Consider the following 15,884-nt stretch of genomic DNA (forward strand, 5'->3'; position numbering starts at 1 on the left):
TTTGAACCAAAACTGTAATGCGGCCAGGAGCTGAGTGGCTCTGGCAGAACCCAAACTGTGTGTCACTGAGCAAGTCACTGTTGCGTGATAGCATTGTTGATGAAAACTTCCATCACTTTACTGATGATTGAGAATAAACTAATGGGGTGTTAGTTGGGCAGGTCTTTCTTCCTGCTTTTTGTGTACATTCATATTGGGGCAATTTTCAACATGTTGAGTAGATGCCCGTATCATAGATGTACTGGAAGAGCTTAGCTCGGGTACGGCAAGTTCTGGAGCTCAAGTCTTTAGTAATATTGGTGCAATGGTGTCTGGAGCCCCAGCCTTTCCTGAATCTAGACTCTCTCAAACTGATTCTTGTTATCACACAGGATAAATTGAATTAGGTGAAGATTGGCATCTGTGTTGTCAGGGATCACTGGAGGTGGCCAAAATAGATCATCTACTTGGCACCTCTGACCAAGGGTTGTTGCAAATGCTTCAGCATTATCTTCTGCACTAATACGTGTGGTTCTACCATTATTAAGAATGGGTATATTTGTGAAGCCACCACCTCCAATAATCACATCTGGATGTGGCAAGACTTCAGAGCTTATATCTAATCCGTTACTTATAGGTTTGCTTAGTTCTGTCAATCACTTGTTGCTTGTACTAGTTGCCCATAGTCCTGTTTTGCAGCTTCACTAGATTAACACCTCATTTTTCGGTGTGCCAGTTGCTGCTCCTAGCGTGCTGTCCTGCACTCTGTTGAACCAGGATTGATCCTCTGCCTTGATAATGATGGTTGAGTGGATGATATGCTGGGCCATGAGGTTGCAGATTGCGTTTGAAGATAATTCTACTGCTGTTGCTATTGCCCATGGTGTGTAGTGGCTATCCAGTCTCTAGTTGCAATATCTGCTCAAAGTTTGTCTCATTTAGAATGGTAAAGTGCCATTCAACATGATGTAAGGTATTATCAATGCGAACGTGGGACTTTGTATACAAGGACTGTGTGGGTGGTCACTTTTATGAATACTGTCATGGACAGATGCATCTGTGTCAGGCAGATTGGTGAGGATGACGTCAAGCTTGTTTTTGTTACTTGTTGGTTCCCTCACCACCTGTCACAGAATTTGACCAACTTGATCAGTCACAGAGTCATAGAATACCTACAGTGTGGTTATTTGGCTATTTGGTCCATCAAGTCCACACCAACCCTCCAAAGAGCATCCCATCTCCTAGCCATTCCTATAACCATGTCTTTCCCATGGCTAATCCACCTGCACATCTTTGGACTGTGGAAGAAAGCAGGATCATCCAGAGGAAATCCCTACAGACAATGAGAGAATGTGCAAATTCTATACAGCCATTTGACAGAGGGTGGAATTTAATCCAGGTCCTTGGTGCTATGAAGCAATAGTGCTAACCACAGAGTCACATGCCACCATGCTGCTGCCAAGCCATTCTTTGGTGGTGGACATTGAAATGCCCTATGCAGAGTACATTCCGTGCCCTTTCCATCCACAGTGCTTCTTTCATGTGTTGTTCACTGTATCGTCAGTTGAGGTAATGTGGTACATGATAATTTGCAGGAGGTTTCTTTGCATGTATACCAATGTGTCTTCACTTTTGCTGTCTGTGCTGCCAATGAGACAGTTCATGTTTAGGTCTGGTGATGGTGATATCTGGGACATTGTCTGTGAGGTATGATTCTATGAGTATGACTATGTTGTTTGACTAATCTGCGGGACAGCAGTTCCAATTTTGTCATTAACCTCTAGATGTTAGTAAGGAGACGTTTGCAGGGTTGGTGGCGTTGTTTTTGCCATTGTTGTTGTGCAAATTGGTTTGTCTGGCTTTATTTCTTTTCATCTTTGGGACTTCTTAATGATTGATATAACTGAGTGGCTTGCAAGACCATTTCAGAGGGCAATTGAGAGTCAACCATGTTGCTGCAGGTCTGGATTCGCACCTAAGTCAGACCTGGTGAGGATGGCAGATCTTGTTTCCTAAAGAACATTTGTAAACCAGGTGGATTTTTCTGAAAATCAACAGTCATCATTAGACTCTTAATTCCAGATGTTTATTGAATTCAAATTCATCAGCTGTGGTGGGATTTAAATATGGGTCCGCAGAACATTACCTTGAGTTTCTGGATGACTAGTCTAGCCAAACTACCACGAGGTCATCGTCTCCCCGTAAAAATGTTGAAAAGACAGTTAGACAACATTCTTGGAATATTCGCAGAATTTCTAACAAAGTAGATGATCTGAAAGCACGCATTAGGTGAATTGACGTAATGGCCATAATGGCGATACGATTACAGGGTAACCAGGATTGGGAACTGCATATTGGGGAATATTCAACATTTAGTGAGGGGAGAATGAGATTGGGGGTCGTGAGTAACAGTTAGGAAGGTATGGCATTAGCAGGTGACACAACATTCTCTAACAGTTGCATAAATGGCATCATCAATGCTTCTTTATTCTGGTACAGATTTGACGCTGTTACAAAGGGATAACCTTACAAAGTGAATGACATGCTAAAGAATGATTCAGGAGACAATAGGAGCTGCTAGCAATAAGATGCTATTACTTTTTACGAAACCAACAAGCATTGGGCATACACTACCTAGCCAATCCAGGGGATTGTCAAGCATGATTTCCATTTCATAAATCCATGTTGCCTTTACCCTTTCTTGTCACCAATGACAGAAAATGTTATCTTACCTGCTGTTGAACTAAGCAACTGTATTTTGGCCTAAACTTTTAAACTAGCTGATGCATTGAGACATTCTAAGAAAAGTCCTTGGCTCGATGCTGGAAATCTTGATCATTGCTTCAGATACATGTTAACAAATCTTGTGCAGGCATGTTGCATTTCCTGTGATTGACATTTGTTGACAGTTGATGTTTCTGTAAGGTCTGTATAGTTCACTTGGTAGCACTCCGAATAATGGGTCAGAAGGGTTGTGGGTTCAAGTCACATTCCAAAGTCAAAAATCTAGGCAGATATTTGAGTACTGAGGGAATTATGCTCAGTCAATGCAGCCTTCCAAAGGACACAATAAGCAAAGGTCATCGTAGCTCTCAGGTGGTGATGTGTGCTGCTGTTCTGTTCTGAAGAGCAGGGAAATAATTCATTGTGCCCTGGCCCATATATTTCCCTCAGTATGAATAAATGCAGGAAATAAGGTCGTTACAGTAACGCATTGCAGTTTGTGGGACTTTGTTGTGCTCAAACTGGCTATTGTTTCCTGTGTGAACTCAAAAGTACTTTATTAGCTGTTTAAAAAAAAACACCTTGAGCATTTTGAAGTCTTGAAATGCTTTATTGAAATGCCGGTCTTTCTTTTGCCTTTTCTAAGAATCCAGCTGCTTAGACTTGTGACTGAAAAGTGAGACTGGTTTACTTCAGTGCCAGGAAGAATAAATTGATGCTCAAGCCTGTAGAAAGTCCTTGCATGTCTAATATCTGCAAAACGCCTTAGGTTTTATTCAGCATCTCCTCAGTAAAATGTAAAAGATACAATGAGAAGAAATTCCTTTCTAAATGTATCTTTTTTTTAAAGTAAACACATTCTGTCGAATGATTTTTGTGGTAATTACTGTAGTCTACTTGTGCATAACAAGCAGTGAATACCAGTACTGGGGCTTTAATCTTTTTTTAACTTCTGGCATCTAGAGTTTGGTCTGATATTCCAGAGTACAATACAGCAAAAATAGGGCGATCTGGTAGTAAGTGTCTTTAATTTCTCACATGATAGTTACATTTTCTCTTGTGTAATGTGCGTCTGTGCTTTTGTGCTTGGTTGAGCCACTCACATTTAATAAAGCAGAGTTTTTTAAGATGACAAAGAATGGTTCTTACTGTGGCTTTGGTTTGAATTAACCCCACTTTAAGAACTAAGGAATAAGGAAAAAAATGTTAATAATTTCCTGTTCCAATTCGCTCCTAAATATTTTTCTATAACTGAACATTTAAAAACGGCATCATTAACCATGCAACTACTAAAATATATTGTTTCTTTTATTTGCAAAGCTCCCAAAACTGCTTTGGAATGGGAATGTAGCAGCACTTCCAAAATTTGTGGTAAGTTGGTACGCTAAAATTATTGGTTAAACCATCTAAAAGGATTCTCAAATTAAAATAATAAAGATTGAAAGCAACCGCAGTTGTTAAATATATTAGTATACCAAAATTTTAAAGTAAGTTTAAATTGTCGTAGTGGGCATTTGGAGTGTTTAATATATGTAACCACTGATCACCACTACACCAGCCCCCACAAGTTGGAGTCTTTCAAACTTCCTGACGTGTTTTGGAGGACTTCTGAAACCGCTACCGAGAGACAAAAGGATTCCAGCTAATAGATGAATTTCATACCGTGAAAGCTGTTAGATTAATCTTGCTCTTCCTGAATCTTCAATCCAAAAGAACTTGATAAGAAGATTTCTCTTATCAGTTTTCCACTGGCAAAATCATATGTTTACTATGATTTTGCCCATGGGATAAATGGAGATAATGTTTAGCTCGTATAAGGCTACCAGAAAAGTGTTGTTTCGTCAAGAACATTGGTAGCCGAAGCTGCATGTAGCCTTTGCTCCAATCCCTTCAGCCAGATGTAACTGTGATATTGGCCAGTGTGCTTAATGGTCACTTTTTGTATTGTTTTACTCAGGGATCTATGCTGTGTTGCAGTGCCTTTTTAAAATCACACAGGAGGTGGCCTCCTGCAGCAGTCTGTAGGGCCATCAGAACTGGGGGCTCAGTATCTAAAAGTGGGGGCTAAAGGTATCAAAGGTCCCTTCTGTACTCCAAAATAACTACGCACATCCAAGGCCCTTTTGCAATTCATTTTCTGTCTTAGCAACTATGGCTCAAAAGTGTCTGTCTTTGATTAGGCTGGCCTTCTCAAGAGCTCTGCCTCGATAAGGTTGGTGCATGAGTCTGGTTGCTAGCATGTGCCAGCTTGCGTGCCCTCCTCTTCCCTCCCACAATTTGATCTCTATGTTGTAGTTCTAAAACCAGCAGAAAAATCATCTATGCGGAGTCAAGACATTTTAAACTTTACAATCATGCAGAATTAGAGGATGGGGAGATAAAACAAAGACAGGCGATGTTAGAATGAAAAGGGAGGGTGACAGTTGGTGAGGAGGGGAGAGTGAAGGTTTAAGGGGAAAAATGGGAATGGTGGAACTCAATATTTGCTTCACTGGAGAAAAGAGCCATTGGTACTTTTCACCATGGGAATGTGGCAGGGGTAGATGATGGTGTTAATGAGATTTTTTGGTTGGAGTGATGTGGAGCTGTGTGCTTCATGTAAAATGTTTTACTTTGAACTTCAGTGATTGTTGTTCGTGAAGTGCAAGTTAGTTTGATTGTGTTGATTGAGAGGGTATACTGGAAGGAAATCCTGTTAAACGTTTTTAATCAAACATGTTCAGATGTGTTATGACACCTGTAGAACAGGTGGGACTTGAATCCAGGTGTCCTGGCTCAAAGATAATGACCGGAAATCATGCTCCTCCAGTTGGTACCATTATATTCATCTGAATACAGGAAAGCAGATTGAAATATCATTTTACTGTCACTACATCTTCAACTCTGCAGCATTCTTGTGCTTCATTGGAGTTTCAGTTATATTCTCAAGTTGTGGTTTAAGGATTGAGATCAAAATCCAGATTGAAATGCAAGAATGCTCTCATTTATTACTCTAATTAATTTTGTCAATGCTACTTTTTTCAACTTGGGTTTAATTTTAAAATTTTTTGTCTGAAATTATAGTATTTTTCTGGCTTCTAAAATTGCAAAATTATTTTGATACTTTAGATTTTGATGAGGCTGTTCCTGAAACCAAGCGACTAGATACAAGTTCACACAAAGCGAAAGCCCAACTTGCTTTGAAAGTTAAAAGACAGCCTCCATCTAGATTTAAACTAAAAGAATCCTTTGGAGTTGGCGATGATTGTGAAAATATACAGGTAAATACAATATAAATTGTTTAGTTTTTGGTCAGATTATTTTTAATATTGTTAGTTAAATCATGTTTGTGCTGAATTAATCAGAATTAAAGTAAACAACAGAACAGCTTGGGAATTTGTTGAAAGGGAGTACGCAACAGAGGTTTGCATACAGGATAATTATTGTGCCTGAGAATTCTTTGTTATAGTGGTTCAAAACATTTCCCAGAACACTGTTCTTGCCCCTTTATCTTCCTCTGCTCATGTTTGAATGGCTTCTGCCTCTTGCACATTATGACAAGGTATTCCTTCTTTCAACAACATTCTGTAGAAAGTAATTTTTCACAACCTCTCTATTCCTTCTTGAAATAAAATTAAATTGCCACTTGTTATTGCTTCTCAAAACAGGAAATGGTCCTTCACTAATCACTTGATCAAAATTCTTTATAATTTTAAGAACTTCCGTTAACACTTATCAGCATTCTCATTTGCACTGAAAATATAGTGTCTGAAGTTTCTCTTTATAACTGTTTTTCATCCCTAGTATCATCCTGGAGAATTGATCCTATAGTTAGCACTATCTTAAACATTTTATTGTAAATTCCTGAGTACTTTACTGTTGTACTCTACTAAATGTTTATAATTGAGTTAGCTTTTGAAAGGCTTTATCAACTAATTACTCCATGGAATTGTATATTTGTACATATTCATCCATGCTCTCCAATGTTATTCCATGAAATTTTTACTTATTTATTTGTTTCTTCCCAAAAGTATTCTATCATAAATCTACATTAGGTTGCATTATTTTGCCAAATGGTCTGCCTTCCTTGTTTATTTAGTGTCTGTTCTGTCCTCCCACAGATATATTTATTCCATTCTTTTAACAAGTTGACTGTTAACAAGTTAAAACATCCTGCAGCAATTCCTGTTTGCCAAATCACCACCTCTTTCATTACAATATTTGAGAATTTTTTCCCTCTATATCCAAATTCAAACAATCTACAAGTACAGGTCTATTAGATTTTGTACAGTCATTTGGAGAAATAGCATTCATAGCCCTTATCTGTTCTGTGTAAAATCTGTTACCTAAACTGTTTCCTGTCAATTAGCTTTCTGTCCATAATGTTACCTTACTTGTAAGCATAAACTTTTAATCAAGGAAAGGACATATAAACTAATTTAACAAAACACTGGATCATTGGTTGGACTACAATTCTTAATAAGGTAAAGTTGCCATAGTTTTATCAGACCGTAAGGTTGCTCTCTCATTAGAGAGAGATGACTGGTGATGGTTTAACCAGAGGGCTACCACACCTTAGATGAGGGGAGAGGTTGAGGGTCCTTCATTGTAACCTCAGTTACAGTTTATAAAGAATTGGTTAATACAATGTCTGGCACACTAACCAGGTTGGGCACTGTTTTGGGTCAAGTGTAGAATGAGAATGTGGATTGCTTTACATATTTTCCATCTTTTTCTGTCAGACCAATCTTGCATTACTGCCATAATTTTGACCAAAAACCATAACCACTTTACTACCGATAGGACTGTTGGAATTTAAAGTTACCAAATACTAGAATTATAACAATGACAAATAATCGTTGTGTCCCTTTGTGCCATCCTAATCATTTTCATCACTTAAGTTACGAATTAAGAAAATGCACTCTATTTATTCATCATTAAAATATGAAAACAGAAAACCTGCACAAATTATTTTAACTTTTACTTAAATGAAAACTTGAAATAATTTATTCTACGTCAAGACCTCAAACCTTGAATATGTATAAGACATTACCATGTAGTTTTAAATCTGCTGTCACACATGTAGACCTATTCTAATTACTTATCCAAAGGATTGAAGTGCAAGTTGGTCATTGGAAATTTGATGACCCCAAGGTCTAATCTATTGTGTTCATGGATATTTTTAGCAGGACAATTATGCATATTGTACATGTTCCAATGCAACAAATTAGACAATGGCCATTCTTATTCATTTCTCAGGGCAATACCACAATCAATCAAATTCAACCTGCCAGTGCCAAATTTAAACAAAGCCTGGCTGCAAACTGTCAGTCGTTTATTGTTGAGTTCATGATACCACCACCAGCAATCAGAGTCCACACATGCCAACCAGTCAACATTCTCCTGTCATTTAAGTTACCACTACTGAAGCACAGTAGCAGCTGTGTACCATCTACAAGATGCACTGCAGAAATTCATCAAGGCTCTTTAAACACTCCTTCCAAACAAACGACCATTACTATGTAGAAAGAACTCCGGATGCTGTAAATCAGAAGCAAAAACAGAAATTGCTGGAAAAGCTCAGCTATTTTGATGGGTTACCAGATCCAAAATGTTAACTTTGATTTCTCTTCATAGATGTTGCCAGACCTGCTGAACTTTTCCAGCAATTTCTGTTTTTGCTTCTGGTTTACAGCAACCACAGTTCTTTCGTATCACCATCAAGGCCAGCATTTCTAGCTCATACCTAAGTGCCCTTGAACCACTAGCTTGCCAGGCTATTTCAGGAGGCAGTTAATAGTCATCCATATTTATATGGGAAATTGCTGGAAAAGCTCAGCAGTTCTGATGAGGGTTCACCGGATCCAAAATGTTAACTGGCAGCACCTCTTCACAGGTGCTGCCAGACCTGCTGAGCTTTTCCAGCAATTTCTGTTTTCATTTCCCACATAAATATGGTTGACTCTTAACTGCTTCCTGAAATAGCCTGGCAAGTCAGTGGTTCAGTTAGGAATGAGCAAGAATTGCTAGTGACACCCATTTAGCATGAAAATAGCTAGTCTGACTTCATTGCACTTTCCCATGGGCCTGTGTATCTATTCTCTTTTTGGATAATTATCTAATTTTATTTTGACAATCTCAATTGAATCTGTCTTTACCTCTATCTCAGTGTATTCTTGGTCCAAACCACTCATTATGTAAAAATATGATAGTCACAGGTGAGGTGCCGGAAGACTGGAGGTTGGCAAACGTGGTACCACTGTTTAAGAAGGGTGGTAAGGACAAGCCAGGGAACTATAGACCAATGAGCCTGACCTCAGTGGTGGGCAAGTTGTTGGAGGGAACCCTGAGGGACAGGATGTACATGTATTTGGAAAGGCAGGGCCTGATTAGGGATAGTTAGCATGGCTTTGTGCGTAGGAAATCATGTCTCACAAACTTGATTGAGTTTTTGAAGAAGTAACAAAGAGGATTAATGAGGGCAGAGCGGTAGATGTGATCTACATGGATTTCAGTAAGGCATTTGACAAGGTTCCCCATGGGAGACTGATTGGCAAGGTTAGATCTCATGGAATACAGGGAGAACTAGCCATTTGGATACAGAACTGGCTCAAAGGTAGAAGACAGAGGGTGGTGGTGGAGGGTTGTTTTTCAGACTGGAGGCCTGTGATCAGTGGAGTGCCACAAGGATCGGTGCTGGGTCCTCTACTTTTTGTCATTTGCATAAATGATTTGGATGCAAGCATAAGAGGTACAGTTAGTAAGTTTGCAGATGACACCAAAATTGGAGGTGTAGTGGACAGCGAAGAGGGTTACCTCCGTTTACAACAGGATCTGGACCAGATGGGCCAATGGGCTGAGAAGTGGCAGATGGAGTTTAATTCAGATAAATGCGAGGTGCTGCATTTTGGGAAAGCAAATCTTAGCATAGTTATACACTTAATGGTAAGGTCCAAGGGAGTGTTGCTGAACAAAGAGACCTTGGAGTGCAGGTTCATAGCTCCTTGAAAGTGGAGTCGCAGGTAGATAGGATAGTGAAGAAGGCATTTGGTATGCTTTCTTTTATTGGTCAAGAGTATAGAGTATAGGAATTGGGAGGTTGCGGCTGTACAGGACAATGGATAGGCTACTGATGGAATATTGAGTGCAATTCTGGACTCCTTCCTATCGGAAAGATGTTGAATGGGTATCTGAATAGGAAGGGTTTGGAGGGATATGGGCCGGGTGCTGGCAGGTGGGACTAGATTGGGTTGGGATATCTGGTCGGCATGGACAGGTTGGACCGAAGGGTCTGTTTCCATGCTGTATATCTCTGACTCTATGACTTGGTTTCATTGGTTTACCACCAACTTCTTGAGAGCAGTTAGGGATGGACCATAAATGGATGGCCTTTCAAGCAATGCTCATGTCCAAAGAACATGTTCTTATTTTGAAAAGTATTGTTTGTTTCTTGACGGTTTGGTCAATTGGAACATTTTCTGGTTATGTATTCTGTATGAGTACTGTGTATTCTCCTTATGATTACAAATAGCTCTCTGAAATCTCTCAAATGTATAAGGATTACAACTGCAGCTTTAACAATTTATCCACGTAACTGACGTCCCTCAAACCAAAGCCATTTTTGGAAATATTTTCTTTACCCTCTAATGCCTTTGCATCCAACTTGAAATGTGGTGCTCAGAAAACCGTGCTCCAGTTGAGGCCTAGTCAATATTTAAATAAAGATTCTTCAGAACTTACCTGCTGTTGTATTCTTTATTTTTATTTATGAAACCCAGAATCCTATCTACCCCTTAAACCATTTTCTAATCTTCTCATCGTAGAGTCATATAGCACAGAAACAGATCCTTCGGTCCAACCACTCCATGCCAAACATAATCCCAAACTAAATTAGTCCCACCTGTTCCTGGCCTATATCGCTCCAAACCTTTCCTATTCATGTAACTATCCAAATGTCTTTTAAAACGTTATAATTGTACCCACGTCATCTTCAAAATTTTGTGTACATATGTCTCCAAGTCTTTGTTCCTGTACTTTAGAAACGCACACTATAGATTATGTTGCATCTACAGAAAGCTACAGAAACAAAGGTTGTCGAGGAAGGTTTGTCTACTGAGTCAGTATGGGTGGAAGTTAGGAACAGCAAGGGAGCAGCTACCTCATTGAGGGTTTTCTACAGACCCCCTAATAGCAGTAGAGTGATTGAAGAACTCATAAGCCGGCAGATTTTGGAAAAGTGCAGATGTAGCAGGGTTGTTGTTATGGGTGAATTCAACTTTCCCAGTATTGACTGGAACCTCCTTAGTGCAGATGGTTTGGATGGAGCTGTTTTTGTCTGGTATGTTCAGGAGGATTTCCTGACTCAGTATGTAGACGTGCCGATGAGGGGAGAGGCCATTTTGGATTTCGTGCTTGGCAATGAGCCAGGACAGGTGTCAGATCACGTGGTGGGAGAACACTTTGGTGACAATGACCACAACTGCCTCACATTTACCATAGCCTTGAAGAGGGAAAGGACCAGTTCTAAGGGAGAATATTTAATTGGGGAAAAGGAAATTATGACGCTATCAGACAGGAGTTGGGAAGTACAGAATGTAAGGGGATAAGGGTGATAGTGACACAGTAGGTGTGGGGGGTCAGGCTGATAGCGACGCAGTAAGTGTGAGATGTTCAGGGTGTAGTGACGCAGTATGTTTGAGGATGTCAAGGTGATAGTGATGTAGTAAGTGTGAAGGGGTCAGGTTGATAGTGACACAGTAAGTATGGGGTGGTCAGGGTGATAGTGAAGCAGTAAGTGTGAGGGGGGGGTCAGGTTAATACTGACGCTGTAATTGTGAGTGTGTCAGGCTTATAGTGATGCAGTACGTGTGAGGGGGCTCAGGCTGATAGTAAGGCAGTAAGTGTGAGGGGATCGGGATGATAGTGAGACAGTAAGTGTGAGGGTGTCAGGCCGATAGAGATGCAGTAAGTCTGAGGGGTCAGCGTGATAGTAATGCAATAAGTATGTGGGTGTCAGTGTGGTAGGACGCAGAAAGAGTGAGGGGTCAACGCAATACTGATGCAGTAAGTGTGAGGGTGTCAGTGTGGGCAAGAAGGAATAAGATTAAGGAGCCTTGGATGGCAAGAACAGAGGAGCTTCTCGTCAAAAGGAAGAAGGCAGCTTACGTAAGGTGAAGAAAGAAAGGATCTAGCACAGGTTTGCTAGAAAGGACCTCAGAAATGGACTGAGGAGAGCCAGGAGGGGGATGAAAAAGGCTTGGCAGAAAGGATTAGGGAGAGCCAAAAGGCATTTTACTCATACGTGAGGAATAAGAGAATGATCAGGGAGAAGTAAGGGCCAGTCAGGGATAGTGTAGGGAACTTGTGCATGGAGTCTGAACAATTAGGCGAAGCCCTAAATTAGTTTTTTGCTTTGGTTTTCACCGAGGAAAGGGACCTTGTGAATGAGAACTTTGAGGAGCTGGGAAACAGGCTTGAACACATCAATATTGATGAATTTAATGTGTTGGAAATTCTGGCAAACATTCATATTGATAAGTCCACAGGGCCAGACCAGATTTATCTTAGGTTGTTCCAGAAAGTGAGAAAGGAGGGTGCTAAACTGCTGACTCCACAGGAGTCATATTGGAGGATTGGAGGGAGGGGAATGTTGTTCCTCTTTTTAAGAAGGGGAATAAAGAAATCCCTGGCAATTATAGACCAGTCTGTCTTACGTCTGTAGTCAGCAAAGTTTTGGAAAGAATTCTGAGGGATAGGATTTAGGAGTATTTGGAAAAGCATAGCATAATTAAAGGCAGTCAGCATGGCTTTGTGAGGGGCAGGTTATGCCTTATAAATCTTGTTGAGTTCTTTGACGAGGTGACGAGACAGTTCGATGAAGGACGAGCACTGGATGTAGTGTATATGGACTTCAAGGCATTTGATAAGGTTCCCCTATAGGCTCATTCATAAAATCAGGAGGTATGGGATTTAGGGATATTTGGCTGTTTGGATTCAGAATTGGTTGGCTGACAGAAGGCAGAGTGTTGTTGTAGATGGAAAGTATTCTGCCTGGAGGTCAGTGTTGAGTGGGGTCCTGCAGGGCTCTGTTCTTGGGCCTCTGCTCTTTGTGGTTTTTATAAATAACTTGGATGAGGAGGTTGAGGGGTGGGTTAGTAAATTTGCCAATGACACAAAGATTGGAGATGCCGTTGACAGTATTGAGGGCGATTGCAAGCTGCAGCACGACATAGACAGGATGCCGAGCTGGGCTGAGAAATGGCAGATGGAGTTCAACCTGGATAAATGCGAAGTGATGCATTTTGGAAGGTCGAACTTGAATACTGAATGTAGGTTTAAAGACAGGATTCTTGGCAGTGTGGAGGAACAGAGGGATCTTGGTGTTCATTTGCATAGATTCCTCAAAGTTGCCACCCAAGTGGATAGGATTGTTAAGAAAGCATATGGTGTTTTGGCTTTCATTAACATGGGGATCGAGTTTAAGAGCCACGAGGTTTTGCTGCAGCTCTACAAGATCCTGGTGAGACCACACTTGGAATATTGTGTCCAATTCTGGTCACCCTATTATAGGAAAGATACGGAGGCTTTGGAGAGGGTGCAAAGATGGTTTACCGGGATGCTGCCTGGACTGGAGGGCTTGTCTTATGAAAGGAGCTTGACTAAGCTCAGGCTTATCTCCCTGGAGAGAAGGAGGAAGAGAGGTGAACTGATTGAGGTATACAAGCTAACGAGAGGCATGGACAGAGTCAATAGCCAGAGACTTTTCCCCAGGGCAGGATTGACTGGCACGAGGAGTTATAGTTTTAAGATATTAGGAGGAAGGTATAGAGGAGACGTCAGAGGAAAGTTCTTTAAATAGAGTTGTGAATGTATGGAATAGGTTGCCAGCGGTGGTGGTTGAAGCAGAATCATTAGGGACATGTAAGTGACTGCTGGACATGTACATGGGCAGCAGTGAGTTGAGGGTTGCGTAGGTTAGATTAGGAATATTTTAATTTAGGAATAATCCTCGGTATAACATCGTGGGCCGAAGGGCCTGTTCTGTGCTAAACCTTTCTATGTTCTACATTTCATCACTTTTCATCTCTTGAAATTTTATTTCCCCCTTGTCTACTAATTCCAACATCTTGTCTTATTTTCTCTTGAAGGTTATTGCTATCTATCTTCAATTAAAGCTTTCAAAGTTTTAATAAGATCCACTTTTCAAATTCAGATTTTCAAAATGTTGGAAGAAATTAAATTTATGTCTTATATCAACCTGTGTTCACTGCAGTAAAAGTTTACAAGTCCCCTGATCTCTGGAGTATAACAGTTGTTTTCCTTATTTGGTTTGCTCTTCCTTTTGAAGTGGTTACCTGGATAAATTGAATTTAGGTTACTCTTGATACTTGACATTAAGCGGTTAATTTTTTAAAAAATTCTGTTTGAAACTGTTAGCTTTTCAGTTTACACTTTCTATTTAGGATAATGATGAAAATGATGAAGAAAATGAAGAAATTCAGCAAGCAGAATCCTCGCTCGTCCGGAGTAGCTTGGATTCTTTACATGCTGTTGAAGATACATCTGTCCCTAAGATGAAAGATGTAACGTTAGATGGAAAGTGTGATGTGGAGAGCATAACGAGCTTGCATGATGGAAGCTCATCTGCATCCCCTTGTTCCTCTCCTGTTCACAAGATAGTTGAAAGCGATGTAAGCATAAAACATTCGATTTCTAGAGTCACAGCACCTTCAAGTTCTCCCACCTCATTTCTTTCAATGATGAAGAAACGTGAATCAAAAGGCAAAGGAAAAGAGACCAATGGTAAACCAATCTAATACTCTGTGATCACTATATATAACTGAAATATTATGGAGAAATGACATGCCCTCTCAGTACTCATGAGCGGGAGTTGGGCAGTGATGAAAATAAATTTTTATTTAGTGACAGTTGCTAAAATTGGCATCTATATCTGAAGGTCTGTTTAATGTTTTGTATTATGTGGTTCTAGTCAAGACGCTTCTTCTATTTGTGAGAAATTTGTTATGGACAAAATTTTATTTTTACAGAAGCAAAAGTTGTTGGAGAAACTCAGCAGGTCTGGCAGCATCTGTAGACAAAAAGCAAGTTCATGTTTCGCGTCCAATGGCCATTCAGAACTGATAGTAGCTAGGAAAAGGTTGTATTTATGCTGAAGACAATGAGGTGTGGGATTAAAAGAGTAAGCAATAGGTGGAGATAGAGCCCAGAGGGAGAAAGAACAGGTGGATGAAGGAATAGATAATGGTAAACCAGGGAGAAAGAAAAGCTGATAATGGGAACAGTAAGTAGGTTGAAAATCGGTTAGCTGTGCTGAAAGCAGCCTGCAGCATGATGGGGCCTGGCCTTTGTGGGTAGATACAAGACATGCAAGAAAATGTTCAGCCTCCGAAATCATTGAATGCTGTAGTGTCCTCAAGTGGAATACAAGATGTTTTTTTTCCAAAGGGTGGCACGATGGCTGAGTGGTCAGCACTGCAGCCTCATAGCACCAAGGACCCGGGTTCAATTCCACTCTTGGGCAACTATCTGTGTGGAATTTGCACATTGTCCCCGTGTCTGCGTGAGTTTCCTCCAGGTTCTCTGGTTTCCTCCCACTATCCAAAAATGTGCAGGTCAAGTGGATTGGCCATGCTAAATTGCCCATAGTGTTAGGTGCATTAGTCAGAGGGAAATGGGTCTGGGTGGGTTACTCTTCAGAGGGTCGGTGTGCACTTGTTGGGCCAAATGGCCTGTTTCCACACGGTACAGCATCTAATCAATTTTTGCTGAGCCTCCCTGGAGCACTGCATCAAGCCTTAATCAGAAATATTAGCCAGAGAACATGGTGGTGTGTTGAAGCTGCAGGCAACTGGAATCTCAGGGTCATTTTTGCAGACAGAATGTAGGCATCCTGCAAAGCAGTTGCCTAGTCTATTCAGTCAAATGATGGAAATGTTCTTTCCTGATTTCGCTAAAAACAACTAAATTGTCAATCTAAACAGTACAATTATTTTGATAACTTCATTGGTAACCATTGAAATGCCGCTGGTACATCTTCATTCCGAATGGCATGACTTTATACTGATAAAGTCCATCTGGTGTTACAAAAGTTGAGGTTTCTTTAGTTCTCTTTCTTACAGGACTTTGCCAATACCCCTTTAGCATGATTTTTGTGACAAATCGACCATGTCCAATTTGTTCCA

At 40.4% G+C, this 15,884-nt stretch overlaps 1 protein-coding gene across 3 annotated transcripts in view; it reads left to right on the forward strand.

Annotated features, from left to right (window-relative positions):
• ppp1r9ala (protein phosphatase 1 regulatory subunit 9A-like A) overlaps nt 1-15,884 on the forward strand; it is a 119,090-nt gene that overhangs the window by 74,183 nt on the left and 29,023 nt on the right. For all 3 annotated transcript variants that reach the window (XM_072579237.1, XM_072579236.1, XM_072579235.1), the window contains exons 12-14: nt 4,024-4,074; nt 5,812-5,963; nt 14,145-14,484. In XM_072579237.1, the coding sequence (XP_072435338.1) occupies nt 4,024-4,074; nt 5,812-5,963; nt 14,145-14,484 (543 nt within the window). The remainder of the gene's footprint in view (nt 1-4,023; nt 4,075-5,811; nt 5,964-14,144; nt 14,485-15,884) is intronic.

This window comes from Chiloscyllium punctatum, chromosome 10 (assembly GCF_047496795.1).
Source record: "Chiloscyllium punctatum isolate Juve2018m chromosome 10, sChiPun1.3, whole genome shotgun sequence".
NCBI lineage: Eukaryota > Metazoa > Chordata > Chondrichthyes > Orectolobiformes > Hemiscylliidae > Chiloscyllium > Chiloscyllium punctatum.